General features: G+C 40.3%; 3 protein-coding genes across 3 annotated transcripts; 2 read left to right on the top strand and 1 right to left on the bottom strand.

Moving 5' to 3' along the window:
* The first annotated feature begins 528 nt into the window (after positions 1 to 528).
* taf10 (TAF10 RNA polymerase II, TATA box binding protein (TBP)-associated factor) lies at positions 529 to 4,862 on the top strand. Its single transcript, XM_083919698.1, has 5 exons — positions 529 to 903; positions 1,119 to 1,270; positions 2,382 to 2,446; positions 4,245 to 4,359; positions 4,545 to 4,862. Exons 1-5 carry the CDS (start codon positions 771 to 773, stop codon positions 4,632 to 4,634), a joined length of 555 nt encoding a protein of 184 aa, XP_083775824.1. The 5' UTR covers positions 529 to 770; the 3' UTR covers positions 4,635 to 4,862.
* A 1,138-nt stretch (positions 4,863 to 6,000) lies between these two features.
* On the top strand, positions 6,001 to 18,939 carry LOC310951823 (peptidyl-prolyl cis-trans isomerase H). The gene is made up of 9 exons (XM_083920250.1): positions 6,001 to 6,141; positions 12,958 to 13,022; positions 13,215 to 13,238; positions 14,736 to 14,780; positions 15,238 to 15,280; positions 16,237 to 16,329; positions 16,632 to 16,719; positions 16,831 to 16,871; positions 18,391 to 18,939. Exons 1-9 carry the CDS (start codon positions 6,076 to 6,078, stop codon positions 18,457 to 18,459), a joined length of 534 nt encoding a protein of 177 aa, XP_083776376.1. The 5' UTR covers positions 6,001 to 6,075; the 3' UTR covers positions 18,460 to 18,939.
* Positions 9,058 to 10,110, bottom strand: LOC310951941 (putative G-protein coupled receptor 160; the record flags this gene model as incomplete). Its single annotated transcript, XM_083920427.1, has 1 exon — positions 9,058 to 10,110. One exon carries the CDS (start codon positions 10,108 to 10,110, stop codon positions 9,058 to 9,060), a length of 1,053 nt encoding a protein of 350 aa, XP_083776553.1.
* Positions 18,940 to 19,404: the final 465 nt, after the last annotated feature.

The following is a 19,404-nucleotide window of genomic DNA, read 5'->3' as shown; positions in this document are numbered from 1 at the left end:
TAATGTAATGTCACAATGCAATTTTGGTCGGACTTGTGTTCTTATATATCCCCCCATGTCAACACATCACACTGCTTTCCCCTTAAAGATGTTATATGATATTATAAAAATAAGAACAAGTGTCTTCGGTATGTAGTTAATTTTTTCATTTTCAGCCTTTTTCTCATTTAAAGTGAATTAAATTAAATTATAAATCCCTAGCATTGGTCAAAAACAAAAAGAATACAACTATTTTTGACAACTATGAAAATATCTTTTATATACCCCCTGGCATTTAATGAAATGTATGATGTTTGGCACTTCGTAAATTGGTGTGTTTATTGATATAAATGAGTATGTAATCAAATAAACCAATGACACACTGAATTAGACCTTAACTATCGACCAAACGATATCAAACTATGGGCATATTGTATCAAACGTAACCAGGGGATCTTCGGCCATCTTCGGCCATCTCCGGCTCCCTCCGTCAGATCCGAGCCATACATACAGCAAAGGTCACATGACAGGATTAGCCGAACAGCATGAGCTCCGCTTTCTGCTGCCAGGCAGCTACAAACGTCTCTGATGCTAGCTAGCGTGTGATTCTTTCTATTTGATTTATCCACCGAATTACACAAGTATCTTCACTTCACAACAGTAGTATTTAGTAGAAGACTAGTCTTAGGGATATATATAAATAGCACGAGGTCGCGCTCGTGGGCATATTTCGGACAATTTATCTGTGTTAGCTAGGCGAGGTTAGCGCGTAGCTAACGGTGAACATCAACATGAATATTGACAACGTTAATCAGTCTGTCACTACTGGAGGTTCATCCACGACGTCTTCAACTTCAAGTAACTGCATCGCAAATGATAATGTAACAACCAACGTTAGCAGCATCCCTTCGGTCACGAGTAACGGTAAGGTTATGTGACTTTTACCAATGCTGTTGCGCTCAACACGTAGTTTAACGTGTGGTAGCTAGTTTATTTCCACTGGAAATGAATGCTGTGTTTGCTTCTTACAATATACTGTATATGCAAGTACGTCATGCATTTTCCCCAAGAAGTCAAAGAACATCTAATTATTTGTGGACTGCATAAAATAGATTTACTTTTTCGTTTATCAAAAAAAGCCTCAGCTGCCATGGTGACACCGTCAGCAGACTCATCTGTCTCCAACGGCGTCTATGTTCCTGGTGGCATCACCAATGGAGATGTGAAGCCTGCCCTCGCCACCACACCCCTGGCAGATTTCCTCATGCAGCTGGAAGAGTACACTCCCACAGTAAGTCAATTATGTCAGTCAGCTCACAATATGCTGCAGTCACAGATGAGGACAAGAAGGACCATGAATTCAAAACACTGACAGTGTGTCAAGTTATTAACGGCTGAACGGTTAGAAACACCTGGCAAGTCTGATCACTTCACCAATATTAAATGCCAGTCACGAAAAAAGAAATTATATATTTCTATTAAAAATATATATATTCAGATTGGTACAGTATAGCAGTTTTCACATATGAACTATGAACAATGTCAGGAGAATCAGGTCTGGACATTGTCTGGAGTTTTCTCCCTCACACATGGAGCACAACAGGAGATTTTCCGTGTTAGATGTTTCTCACTTATCGGAAATTCTCTGGTTGGTTTACACAAGGAGGGCGTCAGGGTAGAGCGTGAAGGAGGGTGGACATGATGCTGTTTGAACCGTGGTGATGAGCCTGTTTGTAATTTGGTCACGAACAATCACATTTTTTACCGTCTCTTGAATTTGTCAGCGTCAGCCCTTAGCAACAGAAGTTCCTGAACCTTTTTGTCTCTCCAGTAAGATATTTTTCGTTAAATCACCCTTTTTCCTTACCTTCGGAGGATTATTTTCTTCCAGTTTGTGCAAGAAACATCAACACGCCCACTCATTAGCTGTGAATTCACCGGGCAATATTCCCATGTGGGCTCACTCAAAGATTAAACGTTGTATGTACTAGGGAGATGGAAAGGTAAAGACCGTTTGATGTCCGGTCTGACTAATTTGGACATTTGCATTCTCACGTGCAGCTACGCTGGGTAATGTCAGGATAATTTAAGGTTATCAGTGCAGACATTTGTCTGTTTTTGGCTTTTGTGTTTAATTAAAGCGAGGTGCTCAATGAAATTAAAGCAAAATTCCTTTAAATTCTATTGTGGGATAAAACAGTGCTGCTGAATATGAAGAAAAAACAGGGCGTGCTGGACTGGGTCAAGAAACATAGAAAGGGGATATAAAAAAAATCTGAACCTCGTGTACATAATCTATAATACAATACACATCCACATAATAATGTTTTTACAAAGAGTGTCAGTTGCAGTAGAAGGAGGCGGTGTGACTCTTGACCGAAGTCTGCTCTTTTTCTTATCAGATTCCTGATGCTGTTACAGGCTATTACCTCAATCGGGCTGGCTTTGAGGCTTCTGACCCAAGAATGTAAGTGCAACAATGAGTGACTCGATGAAGCTACCTTCAAGCTTCAGAGTGAGTGGGTCAGTCTGAAACCTCGTGGAACAGAATGACTTAAATCACTTTACTGTAATTAGACGTACATGGCCGGAACAAAATGAGTGTTTGAGCAACTGCAGGTGGAGTGCTTTTGAGCGTGCGAATGAGAGGCACATTTTAAACATCTTTAGTCTAAAGTAGCCCATGTATTATTTTATTTAGCTTTGTGAAGAATTTTTTGGGAGTTTAAAAAATCTGAGAAACTGAATCTTAGCGAAATGTTTATATTATGAATCCTTTGAAGATATCACAGAGTGCATGTGTAAAGTTAAAAAGGAGGATGTAACCTATATCTCCGATATAATCAATATCTTTGGACAAGCTGATTAGTATGTCTCCTTAAGCTTATAATGATTTGAGGAAACAAACTTGGCATTATGTAATGAATGTCATTCAGCAGCTTTCCGTCGTTGGTTCCAGAGGGATAATGCTAATTTAAACTGCTTTTACAAACTAAGAAAACTGGATTGATGTTGAGCTGTTTTCACATATGAACCCCGGACAATGTCGGGAGAACCAGGTTCAGTGATAGTCCAGAGTTTCCCTGTTACATGTGCAGTACACAACAGAGATTCTCCGTCACAGACAAATTCTCACTTACTGGAAATACTCCGTTTGGTTTAGGCAAGGAGAGACACCTCGATATAACATGCAAGTGAGCACATGATGCGAACAACTGCACACTTATATCGGTTATTAATTGGGTTACAAACCTCTGAGTCTCTTACAGAATTTGTCAGATGATTTTGGTGTTGGAATTCCCTTACCTCGTTGTCTCTCCAGTTAGACATTTTCCTTGCCTTCTTTGTGTAAATAACCCTTCCTTTTTACTGTCAGAGGTTTGTTTTGCCCCACTGTTGGCCGACGCACGATATAGACATCGTCAAGACGCTCCATTCAACGCCGCGGATACACCGCAGAATAAGCAGCTATATTCACACGAGTCCACTCAGAGATTACCCGGTCTTTGTTCTAGTGAGCTGGCCGGGTAAACTCTGTTTGTTGTCCAGTCCGACTGAATTGGATATTTGCGTTCACACGTGCAGCCCTGCCAGTTAATGTCATGTGTGAAAGGGGATTTAGATTGACTACCATGCCTTTCTGACTTGGCAAATTGAGTTTTAAAAAAAGCCCAGGAGCTGACGTATACAGTATATGTGTATACAGTTAGGATAGTTTATGTATATAGTTGACCCTGCTGAGTTTAACTGAACTGTCTGTCGCTGCTCTGTCGGTATGCAGAGCATTACAATTCGTGTCTGTGCACTACCCGACATTCGCATCAGTCATCCAGGAGAGGTTTTTTACAGCTTCTGTTTTACAGCTACTACAAAGGCAGAAAGACAACAAATTAAAACAAAAATTTAGCAAATTTTATTCATCTACTGGCTGCTGCATTTACAGCGTGTGTGAAAACCCCCTAACATGAGGTCATATGCACACATGCTCTGAAATAAATTTTACAGTAAGGAGCATCTGTCTTTAGTCGCAAATGTGAGTGAAACTTGCACTGCCGGGCCCTGACAGTATTCATCAGTACTTCTATTAATCCTCCTCACAGACTCTTTAGCCTAGTCAACCACTTATTGTCACCCTGTATGCGAATTGCTGTACTGATTTCTTAGAAGTGAAAATGAGATCAGAAGAACTCTTTCATTTGACTTATTAGCTTGTTTTTTCCCTCCATGATAAACCACCACAATAATTCTCTCTTTCGTTTCTTTAGAATCCGTCTGATCTCCCTCGCTTCCCAGAAGTTTATCTCAGACATCGCCAATGATGCGCTGCAGTACTGTAAAATGAAGGGCACCACCTCAGGAAGCTCAAGGAGTAAGACAAAGGTCAGTGCTTCTCTCATTTTTAATATGTGTATTAAATGTAAAACCTCCACAAGATATTCTGACAGTGCTGTATGTGAGGATAAAAGAGTGCTGAGTGACAGAGGTAGTGTGTTATCTATACCCAGGAGTGCTCTGTTCGCGCTGTTCTCACAGTAAATGGTTTTGTATTCTTTCTTTTTCTGTAGGATAAGAAGTACACTCTGACTATGGAGGACCTGACTCCTGCCCTTTCAGAGTATGGTGTCAATGTCAAGAAACCATATTACTTTACATAGAACTGTTTTTCTTTAAGGCTTTTGGCTTTTGCTAGTTTATCTCCCTGCTGACCCCCCAAACTGTCAACACCTTTTATGTTTTGTTTTTTTTTTCATCATGGTGCTTAAGTACAGCTTCAACAAATCTCTGTAGTCACATTTGCTATATGTTATTTTGTTTGTGTGGAGCCACCTTTGCATTGTGTTAAATTGTATAATTACGTTTTATTGTGAAAATAAAACCCTTACCAAAAACCTTGAAGTCTGTGATTATGTTACATGTGTCCAACACAAGTAGAAATGTCACACAAAAATAAAATTCAGCATTGTTAAAAATTCAAAATATAACAAAGGATAGGAAAAGTCTAAACTGTTTCCACTGTGCTGCATGTAATCCTCTCACTCCCCTCTTTACATGTCTAATTTAAGATGAACCTATAATAAAGGCAAAGAAAAAATTGCAACGGTTGTTTTTATCTTAATTCTTTTTAAAAACACTAGAATGAGGACAATGTAAATCCAGATTACTGTTATTAATTTGCTGACTGACTGTTCTGTTAACAGGAGTACACTTTGCGAATGGGGCCCATGTGGGGAAATTCAGAAGAAATGACATGGTGATCATATTTGGGAAATATTTTATTCATAAAAACATATTTAAAGACATTCCCTCACTTCCTAGTATTTAAGAGAGAATTATGACATACGAAATCCCTTGATTAAATGACAAGGAAGAAAGCAACACTTACAAGAACGTTATACTCTGTTATAGAGTATACTATACTATATGTTATCTAAAGCCCACAATCCCTGTTTATACAATTATCTGTAGTATTTTAATGCAATGTTACAAAGAAATACTTAGAATATAAATTTGTGATTTCCCTTTGTTTGTTTTTTGTTTTGTTTGTTGCTTATTCTTTTATGTAAATATGTCTCATGTACCCACATACATGCATCTAATAAGAATGGATTTACATGTTTAACTGAACTACATGAAATGTACTGAATAGAAAAGAAAAAAAACTGAATGGGCTTTACGGAAACATGTCGGTAATCTAGTGTTGAGTTCTATTTTCTCCAAGAACAATTAATAAAGTACTTCTACTGCGATACAAGTACTGGTTTTATAAGTATAACAGCACAAGTTCTCACTAAGTTACCTAATATAGTATATTGTTTTTCTACAGCTAAACAATTAAAGTTAGGTTACCACCAGAGGGCTTAGACATATATACATATATGTATGCATGTATGTATATACTGTATATACACACACAGAGGGCATCGCACTTTTTCGCGAATTGCGAATTGCAGTATTTTGTCCCCAACAGCTATCCGTAACATGTCACTCCTGAGCCACCGTAGTTCCCTACGGTGCATATGCTGGTCATTCAAATAATTCGCGTGTTATTCAAATAACGTTTTTTATTCAGTGTTAAACATCGAGAGGAGTGCCACAATGTCTGTTCAAGCAACAAACCCCAACAACCCGATCGTCTTCTTCGATGTAACCATCGGAGGGCAGGTGAGTAGAAGATATTAGTCATCCCAGACTTTACTCCCCAGCTAACGATAACTAACGTTAAGTCAACGTTTATAGCTCTCTCCATGCTGTTCAGTGTCGTGGTTCAAAGTTGTGATCCAAACCACCGTTACCTTAGTGGTATTTAAACAGCTTTCCTTTATTACACATTTAATGCACACAACAATAAACAACGTGCTACATTTCTCTCTCGTTGTTTATATTGTTGCTGTCGTTTTGTAGTGTAATTACGGTAACCTGAGTGTGGAAATGGTGGCCTCATGTATTTGCTTTCATGCTAATAAGATAAAACTGGGTTGTGATCATTAAGATGAGAGCCTCCCCAGTTTATTGCAGGTGTTTGTGTGTGTGTGGTGTTCAGATGGTTGAACCATGCAGAGGAATAATTAACCTTGAGACCCACATGGACTCATTTTTGGTTTTTAGGGGGGGCAAGGGTTCTTTAGGGGCAGATGGCAAGTCAACAAAGGATACCACTTAGTAGTGGTATACATGATCTGAAAGCTGCGACCCTGAAGATTAATATGAGATGCTCCAAACCATAATTCTTACACCCAAATCTGCTCGTACCCAGATAACCACGAGGGTCTCAGCTTTCCAGTCAGTCGATTTATACAATTGTTTACTGTGTAGGATCCTCAGTGTGAAGAACTATTAAAATACACCATCTCATCTTCATCCACTTATCCGGGGTCAGGTCCCAGGGGCAGCAGCTTTAGCAGGGGACCCCAAACTTCCCTTTCCCGGGCCACATTAACCAGCTCTAACTGGGGGATCCAGAGGCGTTCCCAGGCCAGTGTGGAGATATAATCTCTCCACCTGGTCCTGGGTCTTCCCCGAGGCCTCGTCCCAGCTGGACGTGCCTGGAACACCTTCCTAGGGAGGCGCCCAGGGTTCATCCTTACTAGATGCCCGAACCACCTCAACTGGCTCCTTTCAACTCAAAGGAGCAGCGGCTCTACTCCGAGTTCCTCACGGATGGCTGAACTTCTCACCCTATCTCTAAGGGAGACTCCAGTCACCCTCCTGAGAAAACCCATTTCGGCTGCTTGTACCTGCGACCTCGTTCTTTCGGTCATGACCCATACACCATTTCAGACAAAAAAGGCAAAAAAACAACAACACATTTCTAGGCCTACTGCATGAGAAAAACTGCATGTATTTTGCCTTAAACCTCAATTATTGTAAAGTGGGTATGTCAGGAGAGACCCTCTGAAAATCGCCACTCCAGTTTTTCCCTCACCTAAATGTAGCCTCACTTGGGGCGGCAGGTGGCTGAGTGGTTAGAGCAACCGGCCTATGTAAAGAGGCTGAAGGTTCGACTCCGACCCGCGTCTCTTTGCTGCATGTCTCCCCCCTCTCTCTCTCACCCCATTTCCTGTCTGTCCTACATAATAAAGGCTTAGAAAACTGCCAAAAAGATGTAGCCTTACTTTGGAGTGTTATTTAGTTCCCTTCCCTGACAAGCTATCAAGACGTGGTTTGTACCGATGGTTTCCTTAGATCATCACGTTTCATATGGTACCAGACCATGTGAATATATTCACTGCAGTGTTAACGGAGCCGCTGTTTGTGCCTGAACACGATAAGGAAAAATGGTGAAACTCTGAAGGTGGGCTGTCCAAAAAATACACTTAATACCTTTTATTAAATTCAGGCTCCACTTCTGATCTGACTATCCGTCACCAAGGGTAGACACAATTTATTTAAAGACTTAAGATAAAAACGTGACTTAGACAACCTCATTGGCCCCACCGTTTCAATCTAATTGAAAGCATTTTGATATTCTTACCTTTTTTTTTATATCTCATTCAAGGTTTTCTTGTCCTCCGTACCTGAATCCAACATGTCACTACAAACACATTACTGATATTTTAAGAAATTGTCAAACTATTCAACCAAAATCTCTTTGAGACTTTATCAGTTCATTAAATAATACATCAAACCTGAACTGACAGTCACTTTGATTGGTTCATACACATTTATTTAGAAAATCCTGCTAGGTCTGGATCTGAAAACTTTTCCATTTGTAAAATAAGTATTTAAATATCTTGTCTGATCCAGTATGGCCCAAACAGATTTGATATGACTGACTGTGGGAAAGTTGAGGTTGCTACAGGGGAAAGGCAGGTGGTGCAGGTGGAGTGACTGTTTTTGAAAAGGACGGTGGTGGAATGAAGCTATTGTGCTGTACAATGTAATGTATAGGTGAAAACGTATACATTACAACATGCTGTGAATACTGTATCGTCTGTACATACAATACATTTGGTATTTAACCCTCTGGATCTGTAAGAGTTCAAGCTTGAGTTTGTACATTTGGTACCAACTTAATTATTCTATTACTCCTGACAGTAAGTCACTACAAACCTATAATAAGGCCCAGTAATGCAAAAAAACAAACAAACAACCAACATGATATACCATGAAATCTTCAAACAGATCGATACACATGAAAATTTATGTGTCATTTATGTTTGTTTTTCTTAAATTAAGGGTAGATAAATAAATGGTTCAGTGGAAGAAAAATGAAGCACTGTGTTTTTAAGATATTTATTGAAAAGCATTTATACCCGATTGGGACAGAATGTCAAAGGGGAATAGATATAAATCATGAGAAAACGTAACACCCTCAAGTCTAAATATTTTACATAACTTAACACCCGCAAGTCTAAATATCTTTGAAAAGGCCTGTATGACAAACGTATACAAATGTAGGAAATGGAACCCTTCATTGGGATTTCTGGAAATATTTACAAAAGACTTACATTTGGCAGTGCTTTAAAAGCACAGTTTAGTGCCAGTTTAGGCCTCGGCACAGCATTTACACAGGCGACTCACTCGCTGTTGGCTGACAGGTCTGCGATGTTACATGTTCGTTAATTGCCTCTTTTTCTGTTACACACAGAGGAGAGTTTTTCTCTGCTCTTTAGATGGGCTCAACACCGCTATGGAGAGTTTATCCTGTTGTGTTCCTTTGCTCAAATGCCAGAAAACGTGCCACAAGCACACGTTGTCGGGGAGCCGGCTGTACGGTCCTTGCGTCTTGCTCTTTGCCCAGAACACTGCGCCCAACAGTAAACTATTGGTGCACTCAAACCACAGAAGGTTAACAGTGATGTAGGCAGGTACCGCAAAGCCTGCTATCAGACATGCCACAGATACAGCCAGATAAGGTATCCAGAACACGCCAAAACCCAGCGTTAGGCTTAACCACAGAGGTGGGCTCGGGTGGATGGTCTCCAGATGATTCTCCTCACCGCTTTTTGTGTCCGCACAGTCGGTTGAGGTGAATAACAAGTCGCTGCTCCGGTTCTCCGGTTCTTCTCTTGTTTTTGATAACTTCTGAGCCTCTTTCATCCATTGGGGAATCTCTGTCCAAAAGGGCACCATCGCACAAACGACTGCTGTGAAAAGCCCTAGAGTGAAGAAGGTAACCAGTAAAGACTCGCCTACTTCACACACTAGAGCCTTTATTCCTGTCTCAAAATCCATTTCCATCAGATCAGTGTTGACAGAAGTGAAGGGGTGAATAACAGCTAGCATCCACACCAGCGACGTCAAGACCACATTCCTTAGGATTTTGCAGAAGGCGCTCTGGTTGCCGAGGTAGGTGTCTTGGAACCAGTAGTCCACTAAACCCAGGCACATCATGGGCAGCGGCAGTGCTCCGTAGGTCGCCGAGGCATTAGCCAAGAGGAAGCAGAGTGACACAAGATACCTTTCAGACCCAAAACACCACAAGGTTGCCAAGGAAAACACCAACACTAAGTCAGCCAAGATAATGGACAGGCTGCACACACTTAAGAAGGAGGTAAACTGTTTCCGGCAGCATAGGAGAAGGACCACTACATCCATTCCAAGCTTCAAAAGCATAAGGAACAGATATTTGTCGGTGTTGTCTGTATGACAACCAGATGGTAAATCCCATTGCTGTATAAGGCCCAACATTTTGACGATATGGCTAGTTTCCGGACACACTGCCGGCATTTAAGTCACTGCGACAGTGTTCAGTGGGGTGTCTCGAGGCTCCCGGAAAATCTGTGGAATACAAGAAAAATATTTAGTTAAGAACTTTGGCTGTGCAAACTCAAAAATGCAACAGGAGTCCAAAAACGTATGACCGTTCACACATGATGTAGTGAGAGATTCCCCCAGGAGTTTGATCGAGACACCTCTCACCTAACAATAGGCCCCTTTTTTCACAGAAGAGATTTTAACGTGCCACGGTAGGAAAAGAACGTGTAAATAATTAAACTAATGCTGGCTGAATCCCATTTAGCTGTTAGATATTAAAACCTTTTCTCTGATTCACTATGTCCCAGACACTCTTGATATGACTGACTGTAGGAAAGGCAGGTGGTGCTCGAAAAGCGTGTTGGTGGAATGAAGCTAAACTACTTGCACAAGTTGTCTGTAGAGGTGAGCAACCTATTAAACTGTTAGAAGTTTTGGGACCACATTTGGTTCTCAAATATGTTATTCCAACTGAACTAGCGGTATCTCACTTGTCGTCACACGAGAAATGGTGTTCATTCCAGCGTCACACATACACACACACACATACACACACACACAAGCACACACACACCATCACCATCCTGAATTTTCCAGTATTTCATTTTGTAACATCAATGACCAGAGAAGCAAATTCTGCCATTTGTAGCATTTACTCAACAAGTTGAAAAAAGAAGAAGATTAAAACAAAGTGCAACACTAAGCCGTCTGTACCTCTGTGCTCGGGGTTGTCCTAGTTTCAGGAGAGATCCGGTCAGAGACCCTGCATGCTTTCATCAAGACCTGTTGTGGAGGTGTATGACTGTAGTCAGGTGGAGCAGTTCCCTTTTGAGGGCAGTTCTTTACAGCTCCACCTCTCCATCATGAATGCAAACAACTGATGTGACACGCCTTCTGTGTCTTCAAGGAAGCCTGCTTGTTCCCCCCCCCCCCCCCCCCCCCCCCCAGAGCTGGCTGCCTCTTGTTATGGGGATCTGCATGTTCTTTAACAGGATGCTTGGATTGGAAAAGCAGTTTTCTACTTACAGTAGGCTACTTTTTAGTTTGAAACCACACCCTGTAACTGGTTTTGTCCCCCTGCCCCTGATACAGTTAAACACTGTAGAAATTATGCATCGAACACGACTTGTTTGCCGTGTGCGACTGTTTGCTCTCAGTGTAAATATTAACGTCCACGTGCTTAAATGTAGATGGTATCGCAGGGGAGTTAAAGTGGTAGATACGACAGTCGCAGTGTTTTTGTAGTTTGGACTCTTGAACGTGACTGTGAAACGAAACTCTTGGTCTTGTATCTAAATCACTGTTTTGAGGAATCGAATGTGATTTTTTTTTGCCAAGAACGAAGAATAAAACAATAATATTTAACCTTGATCTATATAGTAAAAATACACAGTAAATTTATTGTGGGGAATTTCCATTATCACGGGCGACTTAACCCGCAAGTTTTTCCTCAAATTGTAACATTAAGGTGGCCACTGCCCAAAATTAACAGTTCAAATCGAATAATTAAAATAGAATGAATCTATTCAACAGAAAATTCCTCTTCTCATTTGATGTAGCCTATTAAAAGTTGCATGTCTAATTGTAGAAAGGATCGTCTCCAACATCTGGGCTTCTCTATAATTTCTGCAAGTCCGGCCCACTGCGATTTTTTTTTTTTATGAGCTTTTTGAAAAAGAGGTCCTTAAGATTTACGATTACCCTTATCACTAAAAAAGGTCATGTCATGTCTAGGATGCAATAAACATTTTTTTTTTTTTATTTCTTAACAAAATCTAAGGTAAAGGGGTTCCAGTGTGTTTTAGTGCCATTTTAAGAGTTTTTAGTATATTTTGATGATTATCAGGATAATATTGTTAATTTTTTTCACATCTTCCCAATGCCTATTCCACCATCAAATCTGAAGTAGTTCAACAATTTACGTTCATAAAACCCTTAAATCTATATATTGACTTACCTGTTGTTGAGTCCAGCCAGAGAAACCCCTCAGTAGATAAAATGTTCTCTGGTTTATATTTGTTACGTACTACCTTAGCTTCTGCATTTCATATTATTGCCTGGAAACTAAAAACATGCTGCACGTTGTCTGAACGAGAGATTCAATGGCTGCTTGTTTGACTCGTGTGTGTCGACTGGGGGTAGAGTTGTGCAGTGATGTCATGGGGACAACCCGCTCTTTTTACAACAGCGCAGTGTTTGTTTTCACACAGATACAGACGGACATGCGGACGTTGTCGTATCAGTCGGCCACTTGGCTGTCTCTCTGGGTTGCGAGAGGCCTGGGTGGACAGACACCCACGCTGCCACACACACACAAAGAGAGGGTTTAATGTTATGTTGTATTAAGTGCGTTGACACCACACTCTCATTTACATCTTTCTATTACATATGCTTTGACCACTGGGAATCAGAACTGTAACAAATAGCTTGTATTGTGTGGATGAAACAGAGTCGACTTGATGTTCCCAGCAAGGGATAGGGCAATGTTTTATTGTTTTCAAACCAAGTAGAAGGACGAGAATCCTACACCAGTTATTCAGTAGAAGTGATGCATCTTTGTTGCAGAGTCTCTGAGTATAACTGGTTTGTCCAGATGAGGCCGTCTGTGTCATATAGACCAGCTTCTGGTAACAACAATGACCAGTTTCCCTCAGTTCTACGTAGTTTTGCCTGAGGCTAAACTGTCTGTCCTATCTTTTTAGGTGCATGTTTCTGTATTCATTGTTAATCTCTTCGTTTTCTTGGTTCAGTTGTTTAATAGTTTTCTCATCTGTTTGTCAGGATGTCGGGCGGATGAAGATTGAGCTGTTTGCAGATGTGGTTCCAAAGACAGCGGAGAATTTCAGGTACGGACAAAGTCTGCATCACATGGGTGTGTCTTTAAACACTTAAAGAAAAGAGGTATCCCATGGGCATGTACAGTACGTTAACACGAATTAGACTATTTCAGAGTTTTCACATTGGTTTGTATGTTAAAATGATTTCAGCTATTTCAGAGTTTTCAGAGATGTGACTTACACTTTCATCATGTCTTACAGGCAGTTCTGCACTGGAGAGTTCAGGTAAGGCCGTTAACACAATAGGGCTGCAACTAACAAATATTATGATAGTGGTCCATCGATTATTGAAGTGATAAGTCGACTAATCGGATAATAAATCACACAATTACTCAATGGCTCTCTTAAGCCACCAGCTTTTCAATTTACCTTGAGGTTGTTTTGGGCAGGTGCTAACTAACAATGGCAACAAGCCTCCTCTTCAAATACTCGTGCATTACCGACCTGCTCCCCTGCCCCCGTGATACGCAAGCTCAGTGTTGCAAATTTTGCACCTGTACTACATGTTGCACTGCTATTTACCTGCTGTCACTATGTACATGCGACTCCGAGCAGAGATAGGTATGAAGGGATTTGTCTCACTCTGTTCAAAAAATGATGTTGTTCAGCTACACAGTGTGAAAAAGCTGTGTCGTAACCTTCAATTAAATTTGTCGGAATTCATTGCAGCCCTAGTACACAAACAATACTTCACCGCCCTGCACACATGCCACTTAAGAAGCAACCTTACTTTTGGAACGTGAGAATAAGGAAAGCTGTTACCCTTATCAGATTAAGCAATAAGGCGAAAAAAGTGATTGACACAAAACTACTTACTACTTGGCCACATAATGCTTATTCAGGTCTCTTAGGGGGTACACGTGTGTTATTATAGATGACAGACCAGGACAAAGTGTCGCCTATAAGTTAAGTCCGTTTTTTTAGCATCAAATAACTAAATAAAACCAAACTTACGAGACACAGACTTGAATGGTACTTCTCTGGTTTCTAGCTTGCAGAGAGCAGCTCATGTTCATATAATATTGATTGCACTTTCCTAGGCCATAGGAATACCATAGATATCCTTTGTCATTGCACATGGTACAGTACAATAAAATCGAGGGCGCTCCCACAGAGCCACCATGTACCACAAGAAGAATATAATGGAATTCTTATTTTAAGGTGGTGTTTCCTACCAATTATCAGCCAAAACGGCAGCGTGTGAGCCAGTACACACTGAGCCATAACCTCCTGTTAGAAACCCAAAGCCTTTCTCTATTATTTCTACATCTAAATGGGCTTATCTGGAGAAAACAAGGGGAAGCATTTAACCCACGATGTGTGGCGCTAGCGATTTAACATGTTCTTTACTGTTACCGACAACTACTGAAAGGCACTAACGCATACTCTGCAAGGATTATGATTCAATTTAACAGGACCAGCTCCTATATGCAAATATGACAGTCTCTCTTGACACACTGATATTCAAATTACAGAGCATGTTCATGTGCATGCCTCAGTCAGCTACAATAGAACAGGAACATTTTAATGATGCTTGAACACTTGCCAGCCCAAGACGCTCGCCCTGCGGCGTGATATGTATTCATCCCTGCTTAAATGTTCAATGATTGCGGTAGCCACATCACTTACAGTCACAAAACTGCATTGTGAGAAGTAACGGCTTGCAGAGAAGGATTGTCTTTACTGCCAACTTAACTTTGTCCTCAAACTTCTGTCCTACAGGAAAGATGGAGTCCCTATTGGTTTCAAAGGCTGCACATTCCACAGGTACACAATGTGACAGCTCGATATGTAAAGCTCCCATTATGTTGCCACATTATATGTCCCATGCTGTCTGGTGGCTTTTAGAGCTGTCATTTGAACCAATGTTCTCCTGGAACGGCCTCTTCAATTTCTGTCCAAATTTTTGTTAAGAGTAATTAAGGCGAAATTTCTCATGAACAAACATGATCCTGGACACCGAAAGAAGTAATAGAACTTGACGAGCCATTCAAAGTTTTTGAAATGAAAGAGATGATCGTCACCCTGAGCATTGAAATCCAAGAAAGGCTCTTATGGTCGGCTCACCCACTTTTTTATTATTTTATTGTTTACAACATGTAGTCAAAGTAACTCATTAACAGGAAGATGTAATGTGTATACTTTTTATTGCCACTGCAACTTCTACCTACCTACAGAATATTAGCATTTTGTACAACATTTTAACACAGCGACTCATTTGCAGGGTGATCAAAGACTTTATGATACAAGGAGGGGACTTTGTAAATGTAAGTATGTGCACACCACTTCTGCTGTCATTGTTTGCGTTCATGGCTTGGATTATGGTTATCATAAACTCTTTTGTTCACCATAGCAATAAACATTCTGACTATTACGGCACAAATAGATAGTTTGTCGGGTTTAGTCTTTGCAGCTTCTTACAGAGTTGTGACAAGATCTCGTCCCCCGATTAACAATTGGCGATATTTCTCGCGGAGGTGAAAAGTTGTCTTGCGATATCAGTACATAAGTGCAGAGCAGCAGCCAAGATGACGGAGTCTGGCTTTTACCTCGACAAACCTGAAGCATCAGTATGTGAGGAGTTTTCAGGACCCAGGTCTGGTCTTTGCTGTCTGTCAGCAGCTCCTGAGCCGATTGACAGCTGCTGGATTACCTGCCTTCATCAGCTGACTCACAGCAATTTACTAAACCAAAATAGTTTTCATGTCGGCTCCATGGGAAGAAATCAACAGTGTTTAACAGATTCATTGACTTTTTTTCTCCACCCACTGTAGCCAGTGAAGGAAGCCTGTGACACAGCCTGAGCTAATCAGTCAGTGTTGATTTAGTTCATATGTTCAACACATATACACAGCGGGAGAATACTCAGGTGTGGGTCAATGTATTAATATAATAAAATGGAAATGTTGGGGAGGTTAAGAAAGATTTTTACTACAAACAATTAAAATAAATGTGATATTTTAAGAGCTGCTGACTTGTATTTCTTTTTGCTTTCAAAGTCACTTTTATATACCGTTTCTTGTCCTCATTAAATTAAATAAATGGTGCCAGGATGTCAGACAAACTGCAATTACATTTTGAATCGAGCAAGAACATATTAAGTATCCCTCCCCCTGGTGGGCCTCTGGTGAATTACATTCATATCATACACATCAAAACTTGTAAAGCGTTCTCTTCCTTCTTTGTCAGCCCAATCTTATATGTTGTTTGGTCTTTTGTGAAGGGTGATGGAACTGGTATCTGCAGCATCTACAGAGGTCCATTTGCTGATGAGAACTTCAGAATGAAGCATTGTTCCCCTGGTCTTCTGTCCATGGTAAATATGTAGATCAGTGCTTAGATGTTAGGGACGCTGTTGAATCAGGAGAGGGTTTCTATATTTTAACTCCAGTCAAATCAAGATATTGGGTTTCCTGCAAACAGTTTGTATATCCTTTTATATACTGTATGCAATAACAAGTTAATTAAGATTTGATTAATCCACTCAAAGCGGATTGACCCCAGCCTCTATAGACAATATCCGTTGATTGATCCATTTAAAGTGAATTAACCCTGACCAATGTAGACAAACAGCTTTTTAAAACGGCCTTTCTTTCTTAATACTTGTGTCTTCCTCAGGCCAACAGTGGACCAGGGACAAATGGTTGTCAGTTTTTTATTACCTGCGCAAAATGTGACTGGTTAGATGGGAAGCATGTTGTTTTTGGTAAGTAAGTGGTTAGTCCACGATATTTATTGTGCATTCCTATTAATTTAGAGCACTACTTTAATGTGTTCATGTGCCAGAGTTAAAGTGTCTTGTTCACAACTGTTTCAGGAAAAGTGGTCGATGGTTTGCTGATCATGAGAAAAATTGAGGTAAAAACACATTGTAATATGAATATATACATCAAAATTAGAGAACAAAGTATAAATACTTGTTTATTCTGAAATCGTCCAGAATTTGACAGAATATCCGCTGTGGCTATACCACTGCTGTACTAGCATGTTTTTTTGAATAACCACTTCACTTAAGACCCTCAAAAAGGCCGGTCGTCCATATAAAACAATTTGTTGGGGAGGAATTTATTATGATGCCAGAAAAGAAAAGAAAAGCCAGAGTCCTGTACTGTATGTCTGATACTGAAGTTTATTTACTAGAGCAAGCAGAAACAGAAGTGTCTTCAACACAAAGTAGTGCGTGAAACCACCTCAATCCTGAGGCTCAAACAGCAAAGTCCAGATTCTTATACTAGGAAGGTGGATCAAGACAGCAATGTGCTTACATCTCATTGGCTAAAATGCATAAACATGACTTTAGTAAGTGACATTGAGTGTTATTTTAGTCTGCAGAGTCAGATTGAAGGCGACAAGGGAATCGTGGCCTTGGCAGGCTCCAGGGAGTTTTCAGGGCAGCCTGACTGACACAGAAATAATTTAACAGAAGCCCACTCTACTAACGAGACTGAACATTAACCCAACTACCTAGGGAAAATGAAATAGTGCGTAACACACGAGGGGACAGGATTAGGCAAAGACTATCAATGGGGAATCGGTTCAACGCTGCAGCTGGAGTTGCTCACCAGTTCAGTGCTGAACAGGACAAAGATCTGTCTCGGCACACACTGTCTCGTTGTTTCAGACCGCTTGGACTGAAAGCCCACTCTGCAGTGACCAAACCTCTCATCAGCAGAAATAATGAAAAGGCTAGACTTGCCTTTGCTGAGGAGCATGTTGTGTGGACAAAGGAGAACTGGTCCAGAGTGCATTTCAGTGATGAGAGTACGTTCAATTTATTTGGATCTAATGGGAAAAACATGATGTTTGATGTAGGACTGGGGAAAGACTGAACCCAACAGTTGGGCCAGTCCAGAATCCAGATCTAAACCCCATAGAGAATCTCTGGAAAACCCTTGGCAACAAACTAATGGCTAAGAAACCCTCTACAGTTACCGAACTGTGGTAGAGAGTGAAAAAGACTGGACCAAGATCAAACCAGAGCCGTGTGAAAAACTAGTGATGTCCTGTGGGTGCAGACGTGCTAAAGTCATTCAAAGCAAGAGCCTCTACACTTCCTATTCATTTTGAATTTTATAGCCCTTGGAAAACATTGTTTAAATCTTCTCTTCTGACACAATGGTTACTTTTTTCACAAAATAAAGGTTTTTGTGCCTCGATTATTTAAAAATACATGCTAACACAGCAGTGGTATAGCCACAGAGGATATTCTATCGAATTCTGGACAGTACAATATAACAATATTTCAGAATAAATAAAGTATTTATAGTTTGTTCTCTAATCTTGAGTCCACTCTTTTAATGTATGTGTATAAATCCTGTGGATAATTTTAGTTGAGTGTAATGTTTATATGACTATTTGTGCTCCTTCCTGCGAACAGAATGTTGCCACAGGACCCAACAACAAGCCCAAGCTCCCCATCCTGATTGCACAGTGTGGAGAGATGTGATCCGTTAAGAACTACGCAACGTCTGTGTACATTAAGTAGCATCTCTTAGTCACTTGGTGCTCCTCAGCAAACATCTACCCGCATATTTTCTTCTCTATGGACGCTTTCTCCCATAATGAAGCTTGAAGGACAATGTAAAGTTCAGTAGTACATCTTTTGGCCGATTTTCTAAGTTTTGCATACCTGATCCCAGGTTAACTGCTGCATCCACACCAAGATACGATCTTTCACATTTCAGGAGGGTTTTGGAACAAACAATACATGCTTAATATAGAAGCATAGAACTTCACATTCAACACTATTTAGGTTTTCCCGAGTCCACAATGAGACAATTTGTGAATCCTGTTATAAAAAAACATGTAAGAAAATGTGACTTTTTTTTAAAGCCTCAACAAAGAATTGCTCAACGTGTGACCCATTCTGTCAAGTTTCAGTCACACTATCATTTATAATCAATAAATTGTTTTACATTTTTATAAACCTTTTGGAGGATGTCTTTTTTTTTAATCGTTTACATCTGTAAATGGCATCATACTTAAGAGTAATTTGTGCCTGTGTATTGCGGCCACTGTCAGAGAAATGGTTAAATATCACGCCTATAAGGTGAGATGATTATTGGTATATCAAGAGGTTTTAAAAAGACTTTGTTGACTGGTAGGGCATGCATCTTTTAACCGATTATAAAAATTGTGGCCAACAGGTGGCATCAGTCACAATGCACTTCAGATGAGATGTTCCTTTTGATTATTTATTGCAGTTTAATGAGGTTTATGTGGAGTTATGGAACAGAGCCACTGGAAACACAGTACATTACCTATACAGGTGAAGCCAACAAAAATAGAATATTGTGAATATAATTCAAAATGAAAAGGGAAACTCATTCAAGAACGCAGCATGGTTGACCATAGAGCGTCACTAACATGGCGGCTTATTTGCATCTAGCCT

The sequence above is a fragment of the Echiichthys vipera genome (genome assembly GCF_963691815.1).
Source record: "Echiichthys vipera genome assembly, chromosome: 9".
Lineage (NCBI taxonomy): Eukaryota > Metazoa > Chordata > Actinopteri > Perciformes > Trachinidae > Echiichthys > Echiichthys vipera.
Note: the sequence above shows the minus strand (reverse complement) of the source record. Positions and strands in the feature narration are given on the sequence as shown.